The sequence below is a fragment of the Macaca fascicularis genome, chromosome 6 (assembly GCF_037993035.2).
Source record: "Macaca fascicularis isolate 582-1 chromosome 6, T2T-MFA8v1.1".
NCBI classification, from domain to species: Eukaryota; Metazoa; Chordata; class Mammalia; order Primates; family Cercopithecidae; genus Macaca; species Macaca fascicularis.
In genome coordinates, this window is record NC_088380.1 from 186,829,239 (window position 1) to 186,852,866 (window position 23,628).

At 42.6% G+C, this 23,628-nt stretch overlaps 1 protein-coding gene across 12 annotated transcripts in view; it reads right to left on the reverse strand.

Moving 5' to 3' along the window:
• Positions 1-23,628, reverse strand: part of RNF130 (ring finger protein 130) — a 187,501-nt gene that overhangs the window by 21,522 nt on the left and 142,351 nt on the right. For 7 of the 12 annotated variants that reach the window (XM_073995025.1, XM_073995024.1, XM_045394650.3 and 4 more), the window contains one exon: positions 17,623-17,810. The exons of the other annotated variants lie outside the window; for them this stretch is intronic. In XM_073995025.1, coding sequence (XP_073851126.1) covers positions 17,806-17,810 — 5 coding nt within the window. In that variant the 3' untranslated portion in view covers positions 17,623-17,805. Of the gene's footprint in view, positions 1-17,622; positions 17,811-23,628 lie in introns of those variants that run through there. 12 annotated transcript variants of the gene reach the window in all.

Below are 23,628 nucleotides of genomic sequence, written 5' to 3' on the forward strand. Positions count from 1 at the left end.
TAACAATAAACTCAAAAGTTTATGACAAATAGGGGCTCTGTGAGTTGTCTATCAATACTTTAGGTACAATTCTACCAACAGTTGAGTTCATTTGAAATACTCAAAAAAATGTTCCTGTTAACCCTCAGATGGTGCTTCTGTAGCTGAACATTGTCCCACGCATGCATTGAATGACTTCGCATCCGAGCGCAGCAGCTGCTCCTTACCGCTGGCCGTCTTCTCCCATTTCTACCCTTTCTCCACCATTCTCAACAGCTCTCTTTTTAGTGATGTTTCTGCCATAAACCATTTCTAGTAGAAGCTGATACAGATTTGAAGTTGCCATTCCACTACCACAAATGACATGGAAGAGAATGAAGTGAGGCCCTGTGACCTAGTGATCCAAATGAAGAAAACCTTCATCAAAAGAAGAAAATCCAGCCAGGCGCGGTGGCTCACGCTGTAATCCCAGCACTTTGGGAGGCCAAGACGGGCGGATCACGAGGTCAGGAGATTGAGACCATCCTGGCTAACCCGGTGAAACCCCGTCTCTACTAAAAATACAAAAAACTAGCCGGGCGAGGTGGCGGCGCCTGTAGTCCCAGCTACTCGGGAGGCTGAGGCAGGAGAATGGCGTGAACCCGGGAGGCGGAGCTTGCAGTGAGCTGAGATCCCGCCACTGCACTCCAGCCTGGGCAACAGAGCGAGACTCCGTCTCAAAAAAAAAGAAGAAAATCCACTTCCAAAAGACAGAAATCCACTGAAAGCGGAGAAAAATGACTCACTCCCTTGCTGACCCCTTTGATTCCCAAAAAAGTCCTCAAATGGGTCTTCAAAGTAGTTGACTGAAAATGGGTCCCTCCCACCAAAAAATTCCCTGAAGACATCATCTGAGTTACAGTGTGAATCAAACGCAAACGGATGCCAAAATGCACTCCACCTCCTCCTCCTCTGTCTAATCCTTCTTTGTCATAAACGTCCCTTTTGTTGTTGTTGTTGTTGTTTTTAGCATCAGACAGCAGCGCCTCATACGCCTCCACTATTCATCTGAATTTTTCTCCCTGCTGCTTCTTTAGTGTCAGGACTTTTATCTGGGTGCCACATCAGTGCCACTCTCCAACATACCTTTTTAACATCCTCAGGCCAGGCATGTCTGCACACCTGGACCTTCGCAGTGACCATCGTGCTTAACAGATGGTTGGAATGGGCAAGGGTGCAGGTGGTGGCATTGGCAGTGGCTCCTCACTTTCCTGAACTGTTCACTTCCTTTTCTTTTCTTTTTTTTGAGTCGGAGTCTCGCTCTGTCACCCAGGCAGACAGTGCAAGGGTGCGATCTCGGCTCACTGCGACCTCCACCTCCCGAGTTCAAGCGATTCTCCTGCCTCAGTGTAATGAGTAGCTGGGATTACAGGTGCCCGGCACCACGACCAAATAATTTTTGTATTTTTAGTAGAGATGGGGTTTCACCATGTTGGCCAGGCTGGTCTTGAACTCCTGACCTCATGATTCACCCGCCTTGGCCTCCCAAAGTGCTGGGATTGCAGGCATGAGCCACCACGCCAGGGCCAAATTGTTCACTTTCAAATGGTTACTTTTATGTTATGTGAATTTCATCTCAATTTTTAAAAATTTACAAAGTGAGATAAAGTATCTTTCTGTCTGCCTTTAAGTTTTTCTGTGCTTAATTGACTGTGATATGTCTTGGTGTGGTTTTCTTTTTCTTACCTCTGCTTGGTGTTCCCAGTACTTCTTTAATCTGTAGTTTGATGTCTTTTGTCAGGTTTGAAAAACTGTGTCATTATCTCTTCAAATACTGCTTCTGCCTCATTCTCTGTCTTCTCTCCTTCTACGACTTGAATTTCATGCATATTTTTTCATCATCTAAAGACTTATGCCTTTTTCTGTATTTTTCTTCTCATTTTTTTGCTTCAGCTCAGATAGTCTCTCCTGACTTGCACTCCAGTTCATGAATCCTCTCTTAGCCGTGTTTAAGTTGATGTTAAACCCTCTATTGAGTTCTTCCTTTCAATTAATATATTTTTCAGTCTTCTTATTTCCTTTTGATTCTTTGTTATTTCCAGTTATTTATCATTGGTTTTCTGAACATACTTAATTATTTTAAAAGTCTGTTCTTGTATTTCAAATAGTTAGATTTCTTGTGGATCTATTTCTTTGTTGTTTTTTTTTTCCTTTTTGGTCATTTGGTCTTACCTCCTGGCATGCCTTTTTTGTTTGGTTGGTTTTTAATGGATTGCTGGACAGTGTATACGAGAAACAGAGATAATCTGATGTTGCTGATGGTGACCTTTCTCCAGAGGACTTCCCACTGCCTCTGGAAGTGGCATATCACTTTTAGAATATGGGCATATCACTTTAATCTAATTAGAGATTGAACAGATTCAAAGTTGGGCTTCTGTCTTTGAGATGAGTCAAATTCTGGTTCAACCTCCAGTTCCAGGCTGTAGCCCTTTGGGGATCCCAGTGGAAGGCCTGGGATGCTTATCGGGGTTCTTTCTGCTTGGTGGGCCATGAATTCCAAGTTTCATCTCCCAAGCCCAATAAGACTGCTTGAGCTTTCCTTATCTCTCCGTCTTTTGGCCATCACTTTCTGGTCACTTCTCAGTCACTGCTTATGAATTGGTAGATGCCACAAGAAAAAAAGGAGTGTTGAATACTGGATTCATATCTCTGTACCTCCCTTTTCTCTAGGATCTTTGCTCCTCAAGTCATCACTGCACTGATAGCTCTTTAATTTCTTAAAATAAAATGTTTTAAAAATACTTTTTCCATATTTCTAGTTCTTCTTGATATGATAGTTGCACCACAACAAGCTAGTCTGACATTACCAGAAAGAGAAACCTGATAAACTTATTACCTGTGGCTCAGAGTTTCCTTAATGTGGCTTAAAGTCCCATCTAGACTTTAGAATACTGACACTGATTAATGGAATTTAAAAAATGAAATACAGCAGTACATTCTGCAAGTCTCTGTAAAACGTAAGAACCTGATTATATCTGTTATCCTATTTGCTGTTTTATATGTCTTTCTTTCTCAGTAAGACCATAAACTCCCCATGGGCACAACTCCGATGTAGTTTGTTTCTTCACATCATGCCAATAAATATTCCATTAAACTGAATTGAGTAGATGTATACTATTCTAATTAGAGTCACTAATTTGTGTCCAAATAGGTTTAACTTGGAACCATCTCAGTATGAAATAAAGAGGGCGCTGGCATCAAGAAACAATGAAGCAGCTGAAAATTAACCACCAGGTGTTATTTCTGTCCCATCAGTTACGGTAGTTAGATGGCCTTAATGAAGATTACAAAGATTTTAAATAACTGAGATACTCATCAGTTGAGGACTGATTCAATATACAATGCATTTATCAATATTAAAGAGACTGAGGCAGACAGATCTGTATGTACTGATATTGAAAAATCTCCAAATTTTGGAAAAAAAGAATATATGGTTCACATATTCTTTTTGGAAAATCTATAGTATTATATGTTCTTAGTCTCAAATTTCAGTAACTGTTTTTGGATTAAGTTCTAGAAAATAGCAAGTGGAAGCCCATCTAAGCCTTGAAATTGCAAGCTTGAGTAAGAAAGAATTTGACACTTTATAGGGAATTGTTGATGTGGATGCAAAAAGAGAAGAGAATTCTATACAGTAAAGCCATTTAGGAGAAAATTTTCAGGTTACTAAGAAGACTGAAAGCCTAAGTCTTAGCTGTTTAAACTGTAATCCTGAGAGCATATTCATGAAGTCCCTTGCTGAGACTTCTGGACTTCAAAGATGTGATGTTTTCTTCAGAGATGTAATTTTTCTTAGAGCATCCTCTGCTAATTTGCTGCTATGGATGACATATTTCCAGTTATGTGTAACTCTTTCCTGTGGATATAAGATAGGGCTTTTTGTTTGACAGAAGAGCCTCAAGAATGTCGTTTCTTCTGGCTGGGTGTGGTGGCTCAGGCCTGTAATCCCAGCAATTTGAGAGGCCGAGGGGGGCGGATTGCGAGGTCAAGAGATCGAGACCATCCTGGCCAACATGGTGAAACACCGTCTCTACTAAAAATACAAAAATTAGTTGGGCGTGGTGGCACGTGCCTGTAGTCCAAGCTACTCAGGAGGCTGAGGTAGGAGAATAGCTTCAACCAGAAAGGCGGAGGTTGCAGTGAGCTGAGATCGTGCCACTGCACTCCAGCCTGGTGACAGAGCGAGACACTGCTATCCAAAAAAAAAAAAAAAAGTCTTCCTTTGGGCTAAAGGAAAATGGACAGGTCACTGACCAGTAGGTGACTGGTTTTATGACTATGTGCGGGAGATATTTTGTTGGGGATGTGTGTGAAAGCATATGCTCATACAAACACAAAATCTCTTTGGAAGTGTACACACAAGGCACAGGCAACAGAGACTGCCAGGCGAGGTCTGGGACACTGCGGTCAGGGAGAGCCTGACATAGACTTTCTACCTGCCAACCTTTTTTACTATTTTTATTTTTTGCCACGTGCACTTATTAGTTATTCAGAAAAACAATTTAAAACAATTTCAAAGTAGAAGAAAAAGGGGATAAAGAGGAAAAGGCATATAACACTTATGTATAATTTCACAACAAGCTGCCTGCAAGATAGATGTGTCATTATTTCACACACACAAAAGGTGAGGCTCAGAGAGAGAAAATAACTTACTCAAAATCATAAAGCTAAAACTAGAATCCAGGTAAAGCTGAACCCAAAGCCAAGTTATCTTTCAGTCTTGTGTTCTCATAAGTAACTTACGTGGCAGCTATGATTAAACTGCAAAATATATTTAACAGTGATTAAAATTCCTGAATTGCAACACTGTTGACTGATTTAAGAGCTTATGCTGCTTAAGAAATGGCAATGTAAATGAGAAAATACTTTTTCTAAGGCAACAGAAATGTAATTAAAATTCAAAAACTTCTCAAGGTCTTTACAAAGGTTCCATGTAACTAAGCACTTTTCTTTATTTCTGAGAAAAAAATTTTTTTTTTTTTTTGGAGACAGAGTCTTGCTCTGTCACCCAGGCTGGAGTGCAGTGGCATGATCTTGGCTCACTGCAACCTCTGCCTCCTGGGTTCAAGCAATTCTCCTGCCTCAGCCTCCCGAGTAGCTGGGACTACAGGTGCCCACCATCACACCTGGCTAATTTTTGTATTGTTAGTAGAGATGGGGTTTCACTATATTGGCAAGGCTGGTCTCGAACTCCTGACCTCGTGATCCACCCGCCTCGGCCTCCCAAAGTGGTGGGATTACAGGCATAAGCCACCACACCCAGCCTTATTTCTAAGAAATTTTTTTTTTTTTTTTTTTTTTTTTTTTTGAGACGGAGTCTTGCTCTGTCGCCCAGGCTGGAGTGCAGTGGCCGGATCTCAGCTCACTGCAAGCTCCGCCTCCCGGGTTCCCGCCATTCTCCTGCCTCAGCCTCCCAAGTAGCTGGGAACACAGGCGCCGCCACCTCGCCCGGCTAATTTTTTGTGTGTTTTTTTAAAGTAGAGACGGGGTTTCACTATGTTAGCCAGGATGGTCTCGATCTCCTGACCTTGTGATCCGCCCGTCTCGGCCTCCCAAAGTGCTGGGATTATAGGCTTGAGCCACTGCACCTGGCCTTATTTCTAAGAAATTTTAAGTCTTAAGTGTTCAGTGCTCTTTCCAATAAACTAACTAAAGGATCTGACAAATTTTAAGATTTTCATGATGGAAACTTCATTGTGTTCCCTTAGTTGACTTAATAATGTTATGTACAGATCTATCTTTTGTATCTCCTTAAAGGAATTAATAATGCTCCAATTTACTCAATTTTTAAAATTTTTTATTTTTTGAGATGGAGTCTCACTCTGTCACCCAGGCTGGAGTGCAGTGGTGTGATCTCGGCTCACTGCAAGCTCCGCCTCCTGGGTTCACGCCATTCTCCTGCCTCAGCCTCCTTGCAAGCCACCATGCCTGGCTAAATTTTTTTTTTTTTTTTTTAATTTTTGTAGAGACAGAGTCTCCCAGTTCCTCAGGGGGCTGAGGTGGGAGGATCTCTTGAGTCCCAGAGTTTGAGGCTGCAGCGAACCACAATCACACCACTACAGCCTGGGTAACAAAGTGAGACCCTATGACTGATGTTCCTTCAGTAAGTCTCAGTTCCCCTGTGCTTCCCAGCAGCATTTCGCTGTCCCCCAAGGGACTTTTCAAATGCCATTTGGGCGACACTGTTTCTTGTATTGATAAACAAACTCCAAGCTCCTACAGTGCAAACCCCTACAGTCATGGTAAGTACGCGACCAAAGGCCACGTGCTGGAAACTCACTTTTCTGGATCTGAAAAGAAAGTAAGCATTCGTGCCTTTGAATTCTGAGTGATTCTTCACCGTCCACGTTCTAGGTTGTTCTTACTGTAGCCACGCGGGGTCTGTGTGTGGTCATGAGGGAAGAAGCCGCATCAGGCCCCCTTCCTGGCCCACAGTGAGAAACCCCGTTTCAAAATGCTTGCCTCTGGTCAGGGATGATAATGGATATTTCCCTTAAATGGAACTTTTTTTTTTTTTTTTTTTTTTTTTTTTTGAGACGGAGTCTCACGCTGTTGCCCAGGCTGGAGTGAGTGGCGCGATCTCGGCTCACTGCAAGTTCCGCCTCCCGGGTTCACGCCATTCTCCCGCCTCAGCCTCCTGAGTAGCTGGGACTACAGGCGCCCGCCACCGTGCCCGGCTAATTTTTTGTATTTTTAGTAGAGACGGGGTTTCACTGTGGTCTCGATCTCCTGACCTCGTGATCCGCCCGCCTCGGCCTCCCAAAGTGCTGGGATTACAGGCTTGAGCCACCGCGCCCGGCAAATGGAACTTTTATAAAAAAAAAACTTTAAGGTAAAGAAACAAGAGTAATGGCCGGGCGCGGTGGCTCAAGCCTGTAATCCCAGCACTTTGGGAGGCTGAGATGGGTGGATCACGAGGTCAGGAGATCGAGACCATCCTGGCTAACACGGTGAAACCCTGTCTCTACTAAAAAAATACAAAAAACTAGCCGGGCGAGGTGGCGGCGCCTGTAGTCCCAGCTACTCGGGAGGCTGAGGCAGGAGAATGGCGGGAACCCGGGAGGCGGAGCTTGCAGTGAGCTGAGATCCGGCCACTGCACCCCAGCCTGGGCGACAGGGCAAGACTCTGTCTCAAAAAAAAAAAAAAAAAAAAAAAAAAAAGAAAAAGAAACAAGAGTAAAGAAAGTGGATAATTTCTACAAACATACTAGCTTTCTTCTTAGTCTTCTTGAAGCCTCAACAGACCGGCCAGTACAGCACACCCATTGGGGATCTTTTCATCAGCTGGGTTTGCCTTTATCTTTCTTTAGCCTCAGGCTGATCTCGGGGGGTCGGTTGTCACCCTAGCTCCTGTTATTTCTACCTGTTTTTTCACCTCCTTGACAAATAAAGTACTCTCCTTACAGGACCTCAGCACCTTTCTCCCGCCAAGGATGCAGTGTTGAGTGCAACTGAGGCAACCCTACTGTACTGAGTGAATTCTTCACAGAGGTCTCCATACCTGGGTTTCTAGAATCTTCTCATCACTGATACAACTGTCTTCACCATTCTTGCCTCCTGGTTTGTTGGGTGAGGCAGTTTCCATATCGAAATATTTTCAACTAGCAATTCTATCTTTAGCAACCCCACTATTTTACTATTTGCAGGACCAGTCTGCATTCAGACGACACCTTCCAAAATGCATGGGCCTCCTAACTGCTGCCCACAGGAAAGTCTGTGCCCTGTAACATCACCATCCAGCCGCAGGACACGTCTGTCACCCACCCAACCTGTGTCCTAAATCAAGCCCAGCACACTTCCCAGCCTTTTCCACCATCACGCTCTGCACACTAGCGACCACTGGTCAGGACTCCCCACGGCCTGCCCCTGAAACTTGGTGAGCTTCTCTAAGAGGCAGATAGAATGGGGCTTAGAACACAGACCCTGGGGCCAGCTTATGTGTTGAAATCCAGCCTCTGCTACTTACCAGCAGGGCAACCTTGGCAAGTTACTGGATTTCTCCAAGCCTGTTTCCTCATCTGTGAAATGGAGTTAATAAGAAGGCTGTTGCAAGGATTTAATGAGTTAATACAGCAAAATGTTTCAAAGAGTACCTAGCACACAGTTAAGCACTGTGTGTGTAAGCTATTATTATTATACACTATTATTGAACAAGTGTGTGTATATGTAAGTATATAGTAGGTATACATTGATATGGCATATACATACTGCATATGGTATACATGTATCTACACAATGGGCTATATTATACATACAGCATATCTATATACACAGGCTATATATGCACATATGAATATGGGTGTGTGTGTGTAGCTCAGCCTCCAAGTAGCTACCTCCATTCGCTTCTCCTGTTTTCACCCCGAGACACTGAATTGCTCCAGGGTGAGGGCTGTGCACACAGTAGACCGTGGTCTAACTGTCTGCAGGCTGGAGGGTATCAAGTAGTTAGGAGCATTGACTCTGGACTGCCTAGTCTCATTCTGACTTTGCCCCTTAACAGGTACGTGAACTTGGGCAAGAAAGTTGAACATTTTGAACCATCAGTTTTCTTCATTTGTAAAATAGGAAACCAACAGTATCTTCTCTTGTTAAGATATTGCAAAGATTAAAATGATCATATATGTAAACAACTCAGCACGCTACCTGGCACACCCTAAGTGATCGGGAACCCCTAGCAATAGTTAATAGTTTCTCCCTGCCCAGCTTCATGGCAGATCTAGAATGGCAGTCTCTATTTCACTGGGACTCTTTATTCTTTGTTCTATTTGTTGCTATTAAGTTCTACTCTTAAAATGTCTTGGCCTGGTGCATTGGCTCATGCCTATAAACCCAGCACTTTGGAGGCTGAGGCAGGTGGATCATGAGGTCAGGAGATCGAGACCAGCCTGGTCAGCATGGTGAAACCCCCCTCTCTACTAAAAATACAAAAATTAGCTGGGCGTGGTGGCAGGTGCCTATACAGTTACACAGGAGGCTGAGGCAGGAGAATTGCTTGAATTCGGGAGGTGGAGGTTGCCGTGAGCCAAGATCACGCCACTGCATTCCAGCCTGGGCGATAGAGGGAGACTCTGTCTCAAAAGAGAGAGAGAGAAAAAAAAATATCTTGACAAGGAACTTGGCATAACCAAATAATTTGGAAATAAAAAGTCAAGGAAGTTTCAGGATCTTTTCCCAATTATTTTTAAAGTCTAAAGTGACAACCTGGCTAGCCAATGAGAAATTTGATTTAATGCATTTATCAGGCTAGCTAAGGCTGCCTTAAGCTGCTGGGTAGAATCAGGGGCACTGCTTTCCTGTGGAGGGTCTTCAGATGACATTCTTTTTTTTTTTTTTTTTTGAGACGGAGTCTCGCTCTGTCGCCCGGGCTGGAGTGCAGTGGCCGGATCTCAGCTCACTGCAAGCTCCGCCTCCCAGGTTCACGCCATTCTCCTGCCTCAGCCTCCCGAGTAGCTGGGACTACAGGCGCCCGCCACCTCGCCCGGCTAGTTTTTTGTATTTTTTAGTAGAGACGGGGTTTCACCATGTTAGCCAGGATGGTCTCGATCTCCTGACCTCGTGATCCACCCGCCTCGGCCTCCCAAAGTGCTGGGATTACAGGCTTGAGCCACCGCGCCCGACCCTCAGATGACATTCTTATCAACTTCTGACCAACTTGGCCAATGCTTCCTTGAAATAAATTTTTTTTTTTTTTTTTTTTTGAGACGGAGTCTCGCTCTGTCGCCCAGGCTGGAGTGCAGTGGCGCGATCTCGGCTCACTGCAAGCTCCGCCTCCCGGGTTCACGCCATTCTCCTGCCTCAGCCTCCCGAGTAGCTGGGAACACAGGCGCCCACAACCGCGCCCGGCTAATTTTTTGTATTTTTAGTAGAGACGGGGTTTCACCGTGGTCTCGATCTCCTGACCTTGTGATCCGCCCGCCTCGGCCTCCCAAAGTGCTGGGATTACAGGCGTGAGCCACCGCGCCCGGCCATAAATTTTTTTTTTTTTTGAGATGGAGTCTCGCTCTGTCGCCCAGGCTGTAGTGCAATGGTACCATCTCAGCTCACCGCAACCTCTGCCTCCTGGGGTCAAGTAATTCTCCTGCCTCAGCCTCTTGAGTAGCTGGGATTACAGGTGTGCACCACCATGCCTGGTTAATTTTGGTATTTTTAGTAGAGACGGTTTCGCTATGTTGGCCAGGCTGATCTCAAACTCCTGACCTAGGGGATCTGCCCGCCTAGGCCTCCCAAAATTGCAGGGATTACAGGCCTGAGCCACCGTGCCCAGCCAATTTCTTTTTTTTTTTAAGACAGGGTCTTGCTGTGATACCCAGGCTGGAGTGCAGTGGTGCAACCATAACTCACTGTATCCTTGAACTCCTGGGTTCAAGCAATCTTTCTGCCTCCTGAGTAGCTAGGGCTGTAAGAACAAGCCACCATGCCCAGCTAATTTTTAAATTTTTTGTAGAGATGGGGTCTTGCTGTGTTGCCCAGGCTGAAAATACTCTAGAAAAATACTTTAAAAAAAAAAGAAAGAAAAAACAAAGACAAAACAACCTATGTCTCTTGCATTACAAGTTTTCCCAAGAAGGGTTTAAAACTCTGAAATATCAGATTAAATTTTCATCTCGGATTTTTTATTTTTTTTTATTTTTATTTTTTATTTATTTATTTTTTTTTGAGACGGAGTCTCGCTCTGTAGCCCAGGCTGGAGTGCAGTGGCCGGATCTCAGCTCACTGCAAGCTCCGCCTCCCGGGTTCCCGCCATTCTCCTGCCTCAGCCTCCCGAGTAGCTGGGACCACAGGCGCCGCCACCTCGCCCGGCTAATTTTTTGTGTTTTTAGTAGAGACGGGGTTTCGCCGTGTTAGCCAGGATGGTCTCGATCTCCTGACCTTGTGATCTGCCCGTCTCGGCCTCCCAAAGTGCTGGGATTACAGGCTGGAGCCACCGCGCCCGGCCTGAATTTTTTAAATAGTAAACAAAAATTATTCAACTTTATACATTGCTTCTATTTGTAAATCTGACTTCTTAGTTTGAAATTAAATAATTCAAACTTAAAGCTGTTGTAACTTTAAATTATCCTGAGACTTCAGAGGAATGTGGCTATGCAGCCTGAGTCACGTGGCATGCGGCTGCAACTTCTGCCTTTTAAAAATTCTGTAAATAGGCCGGCGCGGTAGCTCACGCCTGTAATCCCAGCACTTTGGGAGGCCGAGGCGGGTGGATCACAAGGTCAGGAGATCGAGACCATCCTGGCTAACACGGTGAAACCTCGTCTCTACTAAAAATACAAAAAATTAGCCTGGTCTGGTGGCAGGCGCCTGTAGTCCCAGCTACTCGGGAGGCTGAGGCAGGAGAATGGCGTGAACCTGGGAGGCAGAGCTTGCAGTGAGCCAAGATCACGCCACTGCACTCCAGCCTGGGCAACAGAGTGAGACTCTGTCTCAAAAAAAAAAAAAAAAAAATTCTGTAAATAATTAATACCAGAAATAAGACCCCTCAGATCACTGCCCCTCCTCAAGGAGCAATCTATAATCAATCAGATCACTGTAACATACTCACTAGTCTCATATGGAAAATGGTATAATCTTGCCAAAACTTCTGTCTCTGCCTATGTAAGTGATACCTTAACTTCTCCAGAGTGGAACACTGACCCCATTTGTTTGAAGCTGCTGTTTTCCTGGGTGGCCATCCTCAAGCTCTGTGCTTGAACAAACTCTATACTTTATGATATTTTCTGAATCTCATTATTTAAGGTTGACAGTTGATAGCATCATGGCTATTAAATAACTTTTTTTCTTTTTCTTGAGATAGAGTCTCACTCCATCACCCAGGCTGGAGTGAAATGGCACAATCTCAGCTCACTGCAACCTCCACCTCCAGGGTTCAAGCGATAGATTCTCCTGCCTCAGCCTCCCAAGTAGCTGGAATTACAAGCACCTGCCACCATGCCTGGCTAAGTTTTGTATTTTTAATAGGGGTGTGGTTTTGCCATGTTGGCCAGGCTGGTATCAAACCCCTGGGCTCAAGCGATTCACTCGCCTCAGCCTCCCAAAGTGTTGGGATTACAGGTGTGAGCCACCCCACCCAGCCTAAATAACTGCATTTTGATACTAACTGTATTTCTGGTTTTAGGAACAAAAATACATGTTTAAGGTGCACAAGCATGCACATGTGCACACAAAATACACCTTCATGGTTACTGAGACCATGATTAAATTGTGAAAAATTAATAATGTCTGTTAAATCGCAAAGTCACAAACAGGTTCAAATTTCAATGGCAGATGACAAATGTTCCCTAGGACTGATGGGAAGTCCCAATCTATTAATTCACTCATTTCACTTCTTAGCTCTTGCAAAAAATTCTCTATCTGTCCTTGAATAGCATTTATTTTTTTAAAGTCTTACTTAATACTATGACTTGAAATAATGTGAAAAGAAAGCACATTAAGTCAGTAGAAAGAGTAACACTGTCATTAACAGTCCTATGTCTCCAGATGTACTTCAGCATCTTCTGATGACTGCTGATGAAGGAAAATAATGAATCACCGTTAAATAAGGAGAGAAGGAAAGAAAAAGGAAGAACTGCTTTGATTTCCGCGGAGACAAAACCAGGTGGGGAGGAACTATACCATGAATTTATGAAATACTACCAGAGGAAAAACCTTTTTACTGAGGAAGGTATCAATACAAGAGAGCTCACTCTAGAAAATAAGGCCAAACATGCTCGGCTGAACTTTGTCGTTCTGAGTTGGCTGGTAATACCAGGACGGCCACTGAACCAGGAACTCTTAATGGATAGAGGTGTATGAATAACCAGTGCAGCTTTAAACACTCTTCAACCCCATATGCACCTAACAACAGAGCCCCAAACTGCATGAAGCAAAAACAGACAGAATAAAAGGGAGAAACAGACAATTCGACAATACTAGAGATAATAATACTCACATTCAACAATTTCTAGAACTACAGAGAAGAAAAACAAGGAAAGGGAAGATTTGAACAACACGATTAACTAGACCTAATACACATCTACAGGACAGTCTATCCAACAATAGCAGATATGTACATTCTTAAGTGCACATGGAACATTCTCCAGGACAGATCATGTTAGGTCATAAGAGAAGCCTTAATAAATTTATGATTGAAATCATACAAAGTATGTTCTCCAATACTGAATTTAGAATGAAACTGGCAATCTATAACAGAAGGAAATTTGTGAAACTTATGAACACACAGGATTCAAACAACATACTCCTAAATAACCAATGGGCCAAAGAAGAAATAACGGGAAACCAGAGATGAAATAAAAGCCACAACATACCAAAGTTTACAAACGGGTGAAATATGACTCAGAGGGAAATTTATAGCTATAAACAACTACATTAAATAAAAAAGACCTCAAATCAATAACCTCACCTTCTACCTTAAAAAAGAAAAAACTAAACCTAAACCAAGTAAAAGAAAGGAAATAAAGATTTGAGTAAGGCCAGGTGTGGTGGGTGAAGCCTGCAATCCTACCACTTTGGGAGGCTGAGGTAGGAGGATCATTTGAGCCAGGGAGTTCAAGGCTGCAGTGAGCTGAGACTGTGCCACTGCACTCTAGCCTGGGTGACTGAGCGAGACATGAGACATCTCAAAAACAAAACAAAAAAACAAGATTTGGGCCAGGCGCGGTGGCTCAAGCCTGTAATCCCAGCACTTTGGGAGGCCGAGATGGGCGGATCACGAGGTCAGGAGATCGAGACCATCCTGGCTAACACGGTGAAACCCCGTCTCTACTAAGAAATACAAAAAATAGCCGGGCGAGGTGGCAGCGCCTGTAGTCCCAGCTACTCGGGAGGCTGAGGCTGGAGAATGGCGTGAACCCGGGAGGCGGAGCTTGCAGTGAGCTGAGATCCGGCCACTGCACTCCAGCCTGGGCTACAGAGCGAGACTCCGTCTCAAAAAAAAAAAAAAAAAAAAAAAAAACCAAACAAACAAGATTTGACTAAAAATTAATGAAATAGAGAATAGAAGAGAGAAAAATCAATAAAACAAAAAAGGATAAATTCCTAGAAAGATACAAATGACTCAAACTGTCTCAACCATAAATAGAAAACCTGAATAGGCCTCTAAGTGAGGAGAGAATGAGTTGGAAATCAAAAAACTTCCTACAAAGAAAAGTCCAGGACCAGATGGCTTCCAAATATCTAAAGAATTAACACAATTCTTCCTAAGATCTTCCAAAAAACAGAAGAGGAAAGAACACTTCATAATTGTTTATATGATGGCATTATACTACCAAGGTCAGATAAGGACATAAGAATTAATTACACACCAATATTCCTTATAAATATAGATGCAAAAATCCTTGGCAAAATACTAACAAACTAAATCCAGCAAATATAAAAAGGAGTGCACATTATGACCAAGTGGGATTTATCCCAGGATTGGTTCCGTGTAAGAAAATCAATATAATACATCATATTCATAGGATAGAATAGAATAAAGGGCAAATTCACATGATCATCTCAATAGACACAAAGCTTTTGACAGAATCAAAAACTGTTTCATGATAAAAACGTTCAGTAAGCTAGAAATAGAAGGTAACTTTCTCAACTTGATAAAGGGTATCTAATCTATGAAAGTCTTAATAGCTAACTTCATAATCAGTGGTGACAGATGGAAAGTTTTTCCCTACAAGATCACAACAACACATGGACGTCTGTTTGCACCATTTCCATTCAACAATCTACTATTTGAGGTTCTAGCCAGGAACAATTAAGCATGAGAATAAAATAAATAAGCATCCAGATTGGAAAGGAAGAAGAAAAATGATCTCTATGTGCAGATGACATGATCTTGTAGACAGAAAAGCCCAAGGAATCCACAAACAAATGAGAATAATGAGTTCAGCAATGTTGAACTCATTGTTGAAAAAATGAGTTCAGCAATGCTGTAGGATAAAAGATCAATGTACAAAAATTAATCATAGTTCTACAGAAATTAAACATGTGGAACAATATCCCATGCTCATGAGCTGGAAGGCAATATTGTTGAGCCAGCAATGCTAACTAAAATGATCTACATATTCAGTACAATCCCTATAAAATCCTAGGTGTTTTTTTTTTTTTTTTTTTGAGACAGAGTCTCGCTGTGTCTCCCAGGTTGGAGTGCAGTGGCGTGATCTCGGCTCACTGCAAGCTCCGCCTCCCGGGTTCACGCCATTCCCCCGCCTCAGCCTCCCAAGTAGCTGAGACTACAGGCGCCCGCCACCACGCCCGGCTAGTTTTTTGTATTTTTAGTAGAGACGGGGTTTCACCATGTTAGCCAGGATAGTCTCGATCTCCTGACCTCGTGATCCACCCGCCTCGGCCTCCCAAAGTGCTGGGATTACAGGCTTGAGCCACCGCGCCCGGCCTTTTTTTTTTTTTTTTTTTTTTAACAGAGATTGAGAAGTTGATTCTAAAATTCATTGAGAAATGCAAGGGACCCTGAATAAAGAAAACAAACTTGAAAAAGAACAAACTTGGATAACTCACACTTCCCAATTTCAAAACTTACTATGAAATCAATGGAAGAATTGAGAGTCCAGACATAAACTCATACATTATACTCAATTGATTTTTGACAAGGGTGCCAAGACCATTTAATGGATAAAAAGTCTCTTAAACAAATGGCACTGGGAAAACTGAACATCCACATGCAAAAGAATGAAGGTAAGACCCCCACCTTACACCATATACAAATATTAACTCAAAATGGATCATCAAAGATCTAAATGTAAGAGCAAAGACCATATTGTTCTTAGAAGTCATTGTGACCTTAAATTAGGTAATACTTTCTTAGACATCTAAAGTACAATCAACCAAAGGAAAAAACAGACATATTCAACTTCATCCAAATTTAAAACTTTATGCTTTGAAAGACACTACCAAGAAAGTGAATAAATAGAGAATGGGAGAAAATATTTCAAATCACCTGTCTGATAAAGGCCTAGTATCTAGAACATACAAAGAACTCTTACAACAAAAAAGTCCAATTTAAAAATGGGCAAAGCACTGGGATAGACATTTCTCCAAAGAAAATAGAAAATGGCCAAAAGCACATGAAAAGATGTTGAATCTTTAGTCACTAGGGTAATGCATGTTAAAAACATGAGACAGCTCCTTCACACCCACTATGACATCTATAAGAAAAAAGACAGGCAGTCACTGGTGTTAGGGAGGTTGTGAAGAAATTGCAACCCTCATACGTTCTTGGTGAGAATGCAAAATGGTGTAGCTGCTTTGAAGAATATTTTGGCAATTTCTCACGAAGTTAAACATACAGTTATGACATAATCCAGCAATTGCACTCCTAGGGACATATCCAGAGAACTGAAAATATATATTCATGCCAAAATTTGTTCATGAATGTTTATAGCAACATTATTCGTAACAGCCAAACAGTGGGAACAAGTCAAGCGTCCATCAGCAGAACAAAATGTGGTACATCCATACTATGGAGTGTTACTCAGCCACACAAAGAAGTACTGACGCATGCTATAACATGTATGAACTGTGAACACATTATGCTAAGTCAAAGAAGCCAGACACAAAAAGCCACATACTGTATGGTTCTATTCACATGAAATGCCCAGAACAGGCAAATCCACAGAAACAATGAGTAGATTTCCAGATTTCCAGGGCTGGCAGGGGTAAGTAGTTACTGTTAATGAGTATGAGGTTTCTTTATGGCGTGATGAAAATGTTCTTGAATTTGATAGTCGTGATGGTAGCATAACTTTGTGACTATACTAAAACAACTGAAATATACACTCTACAAGGGTAATTTTATAGTATGTGAATTATATTTCAATTACCAAAATCCTTTCAGCCCCCTGCTGATTTGAGCATGACTACAGAAGTGAACCCGTTTTTAATAGGAATATATGTTCTCACTCCTCAGGTAGGCTGAGGTAGAAGATTAAGAATTCACTGCTGCAAACATTTACAAATACTGAAAATCCTTCAAGAATATAATTCAATGTAACAAAATATTTTGAAATTCTCCTCATCAGTAAAGCAAAAATACTTCATTGGCACATGTAAAATTGCTCTCACCCTACTTTTTTGAATTTTCTGTTTTTAAAAGAACACAAAGTAGGTAAAAAAAAAAAAAAAGATCTCAGACAGCTATAATTTATTACTAATTAGGTATGGCTTGGAAAATCTTTTTTACACTTATTCCTTCATTCCACAAATATTTATTGAGCACTTACTATGCGCAAAGCACTCTGTTGGGTGCAGAAGCACAGTGGGGAGCAAACGTTCCAAGTCCCTGCTGCTGGGGGTGCCGAAGCTCTGGGGAAGGCTGATCAAGCACAAAGAAGAAATTATTAGAGAGTGAATGTCCACGTTGAAGAATGAGTAAATCAACTGACCACCCTAAGCGGCATCACCAGCAGCACGTCCCCACTCTTGCGCCCTATGTGGGCAGGAGCCCATGTGAAGACACCAAGAGTAAGTGTCAATCCCTGTTCCTCTCACGCGAGCCAGGAGCACATTCTGTCTCTGAAACACAAACAAGTGCAATCCGGGTCTGCGATCTCCAAATCAGCCCTCAAAACACAGGTCTGGTTAATAATACTCAATAGCACAGTCTTTTTATTTTATTATTTATTTCTTTTAATACAAAGCTTTGGCATTAGCAATTTTATGAAAAAATAAAATGTACTAAAAATAAATGCTTGTGTGGCATGATTGGTAAATGATGCACAAAAATAGGTTCTTTTTTCCTTCAAGGCAATCAGTCAGAAAGCAGTTTTTTTCTTCTTCAAAACCATTCTACCCTATGGAATAAAAGGAAAAAAGAAGTCATAAATTAGTTAACGAGTAGTCAAATGTTTAAAGTAACAGAGAAGTGACCCTAACTGAAGGGTGGCCTGGGCTGTCCCCAGCTATTTCCCAACCCCTCTGGTAAGGCCAGGAAGCCATTAAGTGTTTTCCCAAAATCAGCAGTTTCAGATCTGCAGGTGACTGACTCATCCACCTTAGAGGTGCTTTAATACGCCCAAAAGAATGAAGGAAAAGGTGAGGCCCATGGTGTGTTGTTTAAACACACAGGGATGATTATCATACAATTTACAGCTTATCCTGGTTTAAATACATGTTCTGAATGCTGAGGGTGCTGAAATCTGTAGCTGTTGTCTTTAAAAAAATGCTCCTCTTACCCCTCAAACAAGAATGTCTTTACTTATTGTGAAGTGACAGGGATATATGGCTGTCTCACAGGAATCCTCCAGACCTTGTGTATGTGTGTTTCTGTCCTTGTATCAGCTGGAAAAAGAGCCTATGACCTTTTGACGAGCCCCTGCGCTGACCCAGCTCCTGCTGCCCTCTCTGCAGCCCTGTGTTGTGGCACTGCCCTGGCTTTCTGATGCCTTGGATTCCTGCTCATTTCCAGAGTCCCCAAATCGAGCTGTTAGCATGGATCTCTTTCTTTCAGCTGGGCTCCAGATCTCCGCTTCAAACCACACAAGCTTTGGTTATTATACAACTCTCCAGCAACTCTTGATTTCAGCTCCTGCTCACCACCCTGACTTCCTCCTTCAACTCTGTTTTTACCTAATCGATCTTCCTGCCTCCATGCTCTAGCACAGCAAGCAACTTCGCAGCCACTAGGAATATCTCTCTGCTGAAAAGCCTTAGAGCCCATTGCCAGCTCTTTACGAGAATAAAGTCCAAATTCTGTCTCCTGCCTACCGCCACCACCACCTACGGTAGACACACCAAACCACACAACTCCCTGATCCTGGTCTGTGCGGTCCTCACTGTGTGCCCTAATCATGCCCAGGCTGGTTCCTCAGTCACTCCTCCATGCAGCCTTTTCAGCTCCCCCAAAGGTAAAGCAGCAGCTCCGCAGGCATGACCCAGAAGGGCCTTTGCCTCCCTCTCTCTCCAGCCACACACACTCCCTCACTCTCCAGCCACACACACTCCCTCACTCTCCAGCCACACACACTCCCTCACTCTCCAGCCACACACACTCCCTCACTCTCCAGCCACACACACTCCCTCACTCTCCAGCCACACACACTCCCTCACTCTCCAGCCACACACACTCCCTCACTCTCCAGCCACACACACTCCCTCACTCTCCAGCCACACACACTCCCCCACTCTCCAGCCACACACACTCCCTCACTCTCCAGCCACACACACTCCCTCACTCTCCAGCCACACACACTCCCTCACTCTCCAGCCACATACACTCCCTCACTCTCCAGCCACATACACTCCCTCACTCTCCAGCCACATCAGCACGCACATGAGGGCACAGCCCTGAGCTCCAGTGGGGCCAGGCCAGGTCTCCGTTAGGTTCAGCACTGCAAGCCCAGGAGCCTACTTGGGAAACGGCATCTCAATGAATGAGGAGGCGTTGTCAACTTTTTTGAAAAACCTCTGGTATAAAGGATATTCACAACTTCACATAAAGCTCTGTACTTTATTATTTCTTGTAGTTCCTATTTAAGGTAACACATTTTCTAATATTTCCTCAGAAAAACTGAATATTAAAGACTTTCAAGGGGTAATCAAGTTTTTAAATCTACTTTATCTTGTTGCCTCTTAAAGAAATTATAGGCTGGGCATGGTGGCTCATACCTGTAATCCCAGCACTTTGGGAGGCTGAGGCAGGTGGATCACCTGAGGTCAGGAGTTTGAGACCAGTCTGAACAACATGGCAAAACCCCATCTCCACTAAAAAGACAAAAATTAGCCAGGGGCAGTAGCGGGCGCCTATAGTCCCAGCTACTCAGGAAGCTGAGACAGAAGAATCGCTTGAACCAGAGGTTGCAGTGAGCCGAGATCGCACCATTGCAGTCCAGCCTGGGTGACAGAGTGAGACTCTGTCTCAAATAAATAAATAAAGTAAAGCAAAATAATAACCACTGCCAAAGAGAGCAGAGAAGTCCAATGCAAGTTCCCACTGCCTTTAATACTCATGTTGCAACTGCATTTTTAGGAAACAAAATTTGTCTTCTTCAACCACATTATTTGGCACTCCTCTCTGCAGTAGTCAAATGCAAGCAGTCTAAAGGAAAAGGCTGGAACCACAGGTGCTGGGTTTGAATTCCAGTGGCCTTCTTCCTGTGGCATCCCTCCAGAGTCCTACTCACTCCCTCGAAGCCCTAATTTATTCTTTTGTGTATATGTCTCTCACACTCAGATTGGCTACAAGGAGAATAAATACTAAGAGAAAGAAGAGGATCCACTATCCAGCAATACACCTCAAACAGAGGTTAATTTTAAATCTTTTCGGGAATTGTTACAAGACAGATTGTGTGAGCAAAAGCTTATCAGGCTGAGGACTAAAAATTCAAAATTCTTTAGACAAGTGTTTCTCAAACTAAAGCATACAACCTATTAATGGGTTTTAAAATCAATTTAGGAGTTAACAACTAATATTAACAACAAGGCAGAGGGTTGGCTACATCAGAGAATACTGCATGCAGTCAGGGAAGTGTCTGTGAAATTTGTTTCAGTTACATATGGGAGTACTAGGTCACAATGCAAAATGTATCTCTCACAGCAGGAGATGGTTTTTTAAAAGTCTGAAAAACGCTGCTTTTGATATTTAAGGCTCTAAAAGAGGTAACTGAAAGAGAATCCAACACCTCTCGTCGGCCTCTGATCTCTCCTCGGACAATTCAAGAGGGACCCTCAGCACAGGATGAGTCTTGTCGTAGAGCCTTCCACCTGACGTGAGGTCGGCCTGTGAACAGCTCTATCCTGCAGCTTCCATCTGAAGAATTAGATCCTGGTGCAGGCTCGCTAGCTTTCAAAGTGTCCCGTGTTTTGGATGGACAATTTTAACTAATACAAAGTTTTCTTGTTTTCTTTCTTTCTTTCTCTCTTTTTTTCTCTCTCTCTCTTTCTCTCTTTTTCTTTTCTTTTCTTTTTTTTTTTTTTTTTTTTTTTTGAGAGAGAGTTTCACTCTGGTCACTCAGGCTGGAGTGCAATGGGGCGATCTTGGCTCACTGCAACCTTTGCCTCCTGGGTTCAAGTGATTCTCCTGCCTCAGCCTTAGCTGGGATTACAGGCACCTGCCACCACACCCGGCTAATTTTCATATTTTTAGTAGAGATGGGGTTTCACCATGTTGGCTAGGCTTGTCTCGAACTCCCGGCCTCAGGTGATCTGCCCGCCTCGGCCTCCCAAAGTGCTGGGATTACAGGCGTGAGCTACCGTGCCAGGCCACAAAGCTCTTTCGTATATCAAGTGGAAATCTACCTCCCTGTAGATATCGCCAGAGCTCCAGAAATACAGAGTAAGAGTCTCTCTGTATGCACTGGTTAGTCACCATGAGACTCTTTTGAGTACTGAACCAGGCAATATGGGTAAAGGAGACCAGTGTAGGACTAAGATCTTGGAAGGCATTCAATAAACAGTAGTTATTCTCATCTTTAAGAGTCTTTCAAACACCTGGAAACACCTCTCATCTCACCTGGTCCCCTCTCTTCCAAAACAAGTATCCCCAAGACATCAAATAATTAAAATTGCAGACCCTTTTATGTTGGGCTAGTTTCTCAATATTCCTCTTAAAAAGAGTACTGAGCACTCACGCCTGTAATCCCAGCACTTTGGGAGGCCGAGGCAGGTGGATCACAAGGTCAGGAGTTCAAGACCAGCCTGGCCAAGATAGTGAAACCCCATCTCTACTGAAAATACAAAAAAATTAGCCAGGTGTGGTGGCGGGTGCCTGTGATCCCAGCTACTCAGAAGGCTGAGGCAGATAACTGCTTGAACCCGGGAGGTGGAGGTTGTGGTGGGCCAAGATGGCACCACTGCACTCTGGCCTGGATAACAGAGCAAGACTCCGTCTCAAAGAAAAAAAAAAAAAGAGTACTGAGCAAAATAATTCAGAAATACTGAGAGTAAAATAGAAACATCAACTCTTTTTATATAAAGGAGTTTATATATATATAAATTTCTGATACTACACTAAGAGGAGGAAGCTCACCAGCAGTTTCCTGGTGGACCTGCTACAAGAAGCCAGGGCTTCCTGATCTCAGGTTATGCCACTGGAACATCTGCTCTAGTTATTTCATCACCTTTACCACTTCAGATTCATTTCCTCATACCAAGACTTTTTTGAATCTTGAATAATGAGCTACCCTTCTCTGCAAATCTTAGAACATGATTTCTATGAATCAGAATCTAGCACCTGGAAAAAGGCTCTAGGGGATACCTAGTCACGCCTCCCATTAAACTTAAAATCTCTGCTACATATTTGTATATGTTCCTCAAATACAAATAATAAAAATATTTATCTTTCTTATTTTGAGGGAAAACTAGAGTGACACAAATATCAGTTGGTAAATGTTGACATTTCACAAGGTTTATATGAATAACCAAGTAGAGCAAAAGACCCCTTTTGGGAATTGAAATTCGATAACCTTGCTTACCCAGGTACTAAGAAACAGAGGTATGAGAAGCCAATACATAAATATATTTACCTTACATTTATTTGCTTCTTTGACTACCATCCTGTTTATATTTGCAAAGTTTCAAAATTTACCAGATCTGTTTGCAGTGTTAAAAACATTTAATATATAGTTGCAGTACTTAAATAAATAGTATTTAATCATAATAGAAGGGCAGTGACTCCAAACCTAAGGGCTTTTTGATGGACTTCTGATTGAAGCCAACAGCACCAGGCCCTTGGTAAATGCACCCAGCATGGTGAGGGAGGGATGGGGGCTTCCATCCCTTGTGGGGATCCTCCTTGTGTAGTCAGCAACCCACCCATGGCAGGGGGCCCTGGACCGCCTGGGTCCCACACACTGCCCTTACATCGTGCCCGCAGGGTTTCAACAGTGAGTAGACAGGGTCAAGGACTTGCTTGAATAGTAATACACAAGAACAGTGACTAGTAACACTGCCAGAAAAGTAAACTATTCTAGTAGGTATATGCATAGAGGTGAAGTTCAGTATCAATTTTCAGACAGTCATTAAAATGTCAAGAGATGAAATCTGTTTATATATGACTATCTTACAAATGGATGAGGCTACCCAGAAAATTAAGCCAGGGCAATTAAGGTGAAAAAAAAAATCTTATTTTGGTTGTTAAGTTTCTTGGTAGATAAAGGCAAAAACAGAAATCAAATAGATGTTGAAAAATTCATTAATAAAGAATAATTACAAATTTATTTGCTAAAATAAACTTTTTTCTGGAATAAAATCACTAGGAATTTGTCATTGACATTTTTGAGAAAAAGATATTGGGTAAAAGTACTATTATCTTTCCAATCATCTGCCACAATAAAAACTGCCTTTAAAAAGATTAAGTAATTCATGCTGTTAAAAAAAAAAAAAAAAAAAAACACAACACATAAAAGCACACATTGAAGAAGACATTGCCCCAGATTCTAATGTAAGATAATCACCATTCATATTCTGGTGACCATCCTTGCTTGTATCCACATGTGTGCATACACAACACGCACACACATACACACACTCTCCATTTTTCTCTCTAAATGAGATCATGAATATTGTCCTTCAGTGGTTTTGACTGAAGGCACAGAAATAACAACCAAATGAACAACTGTGAAATCAACCCTCTACAACTGCTAATGGGAGAAGGGCTGGACTAAGGCATGGATC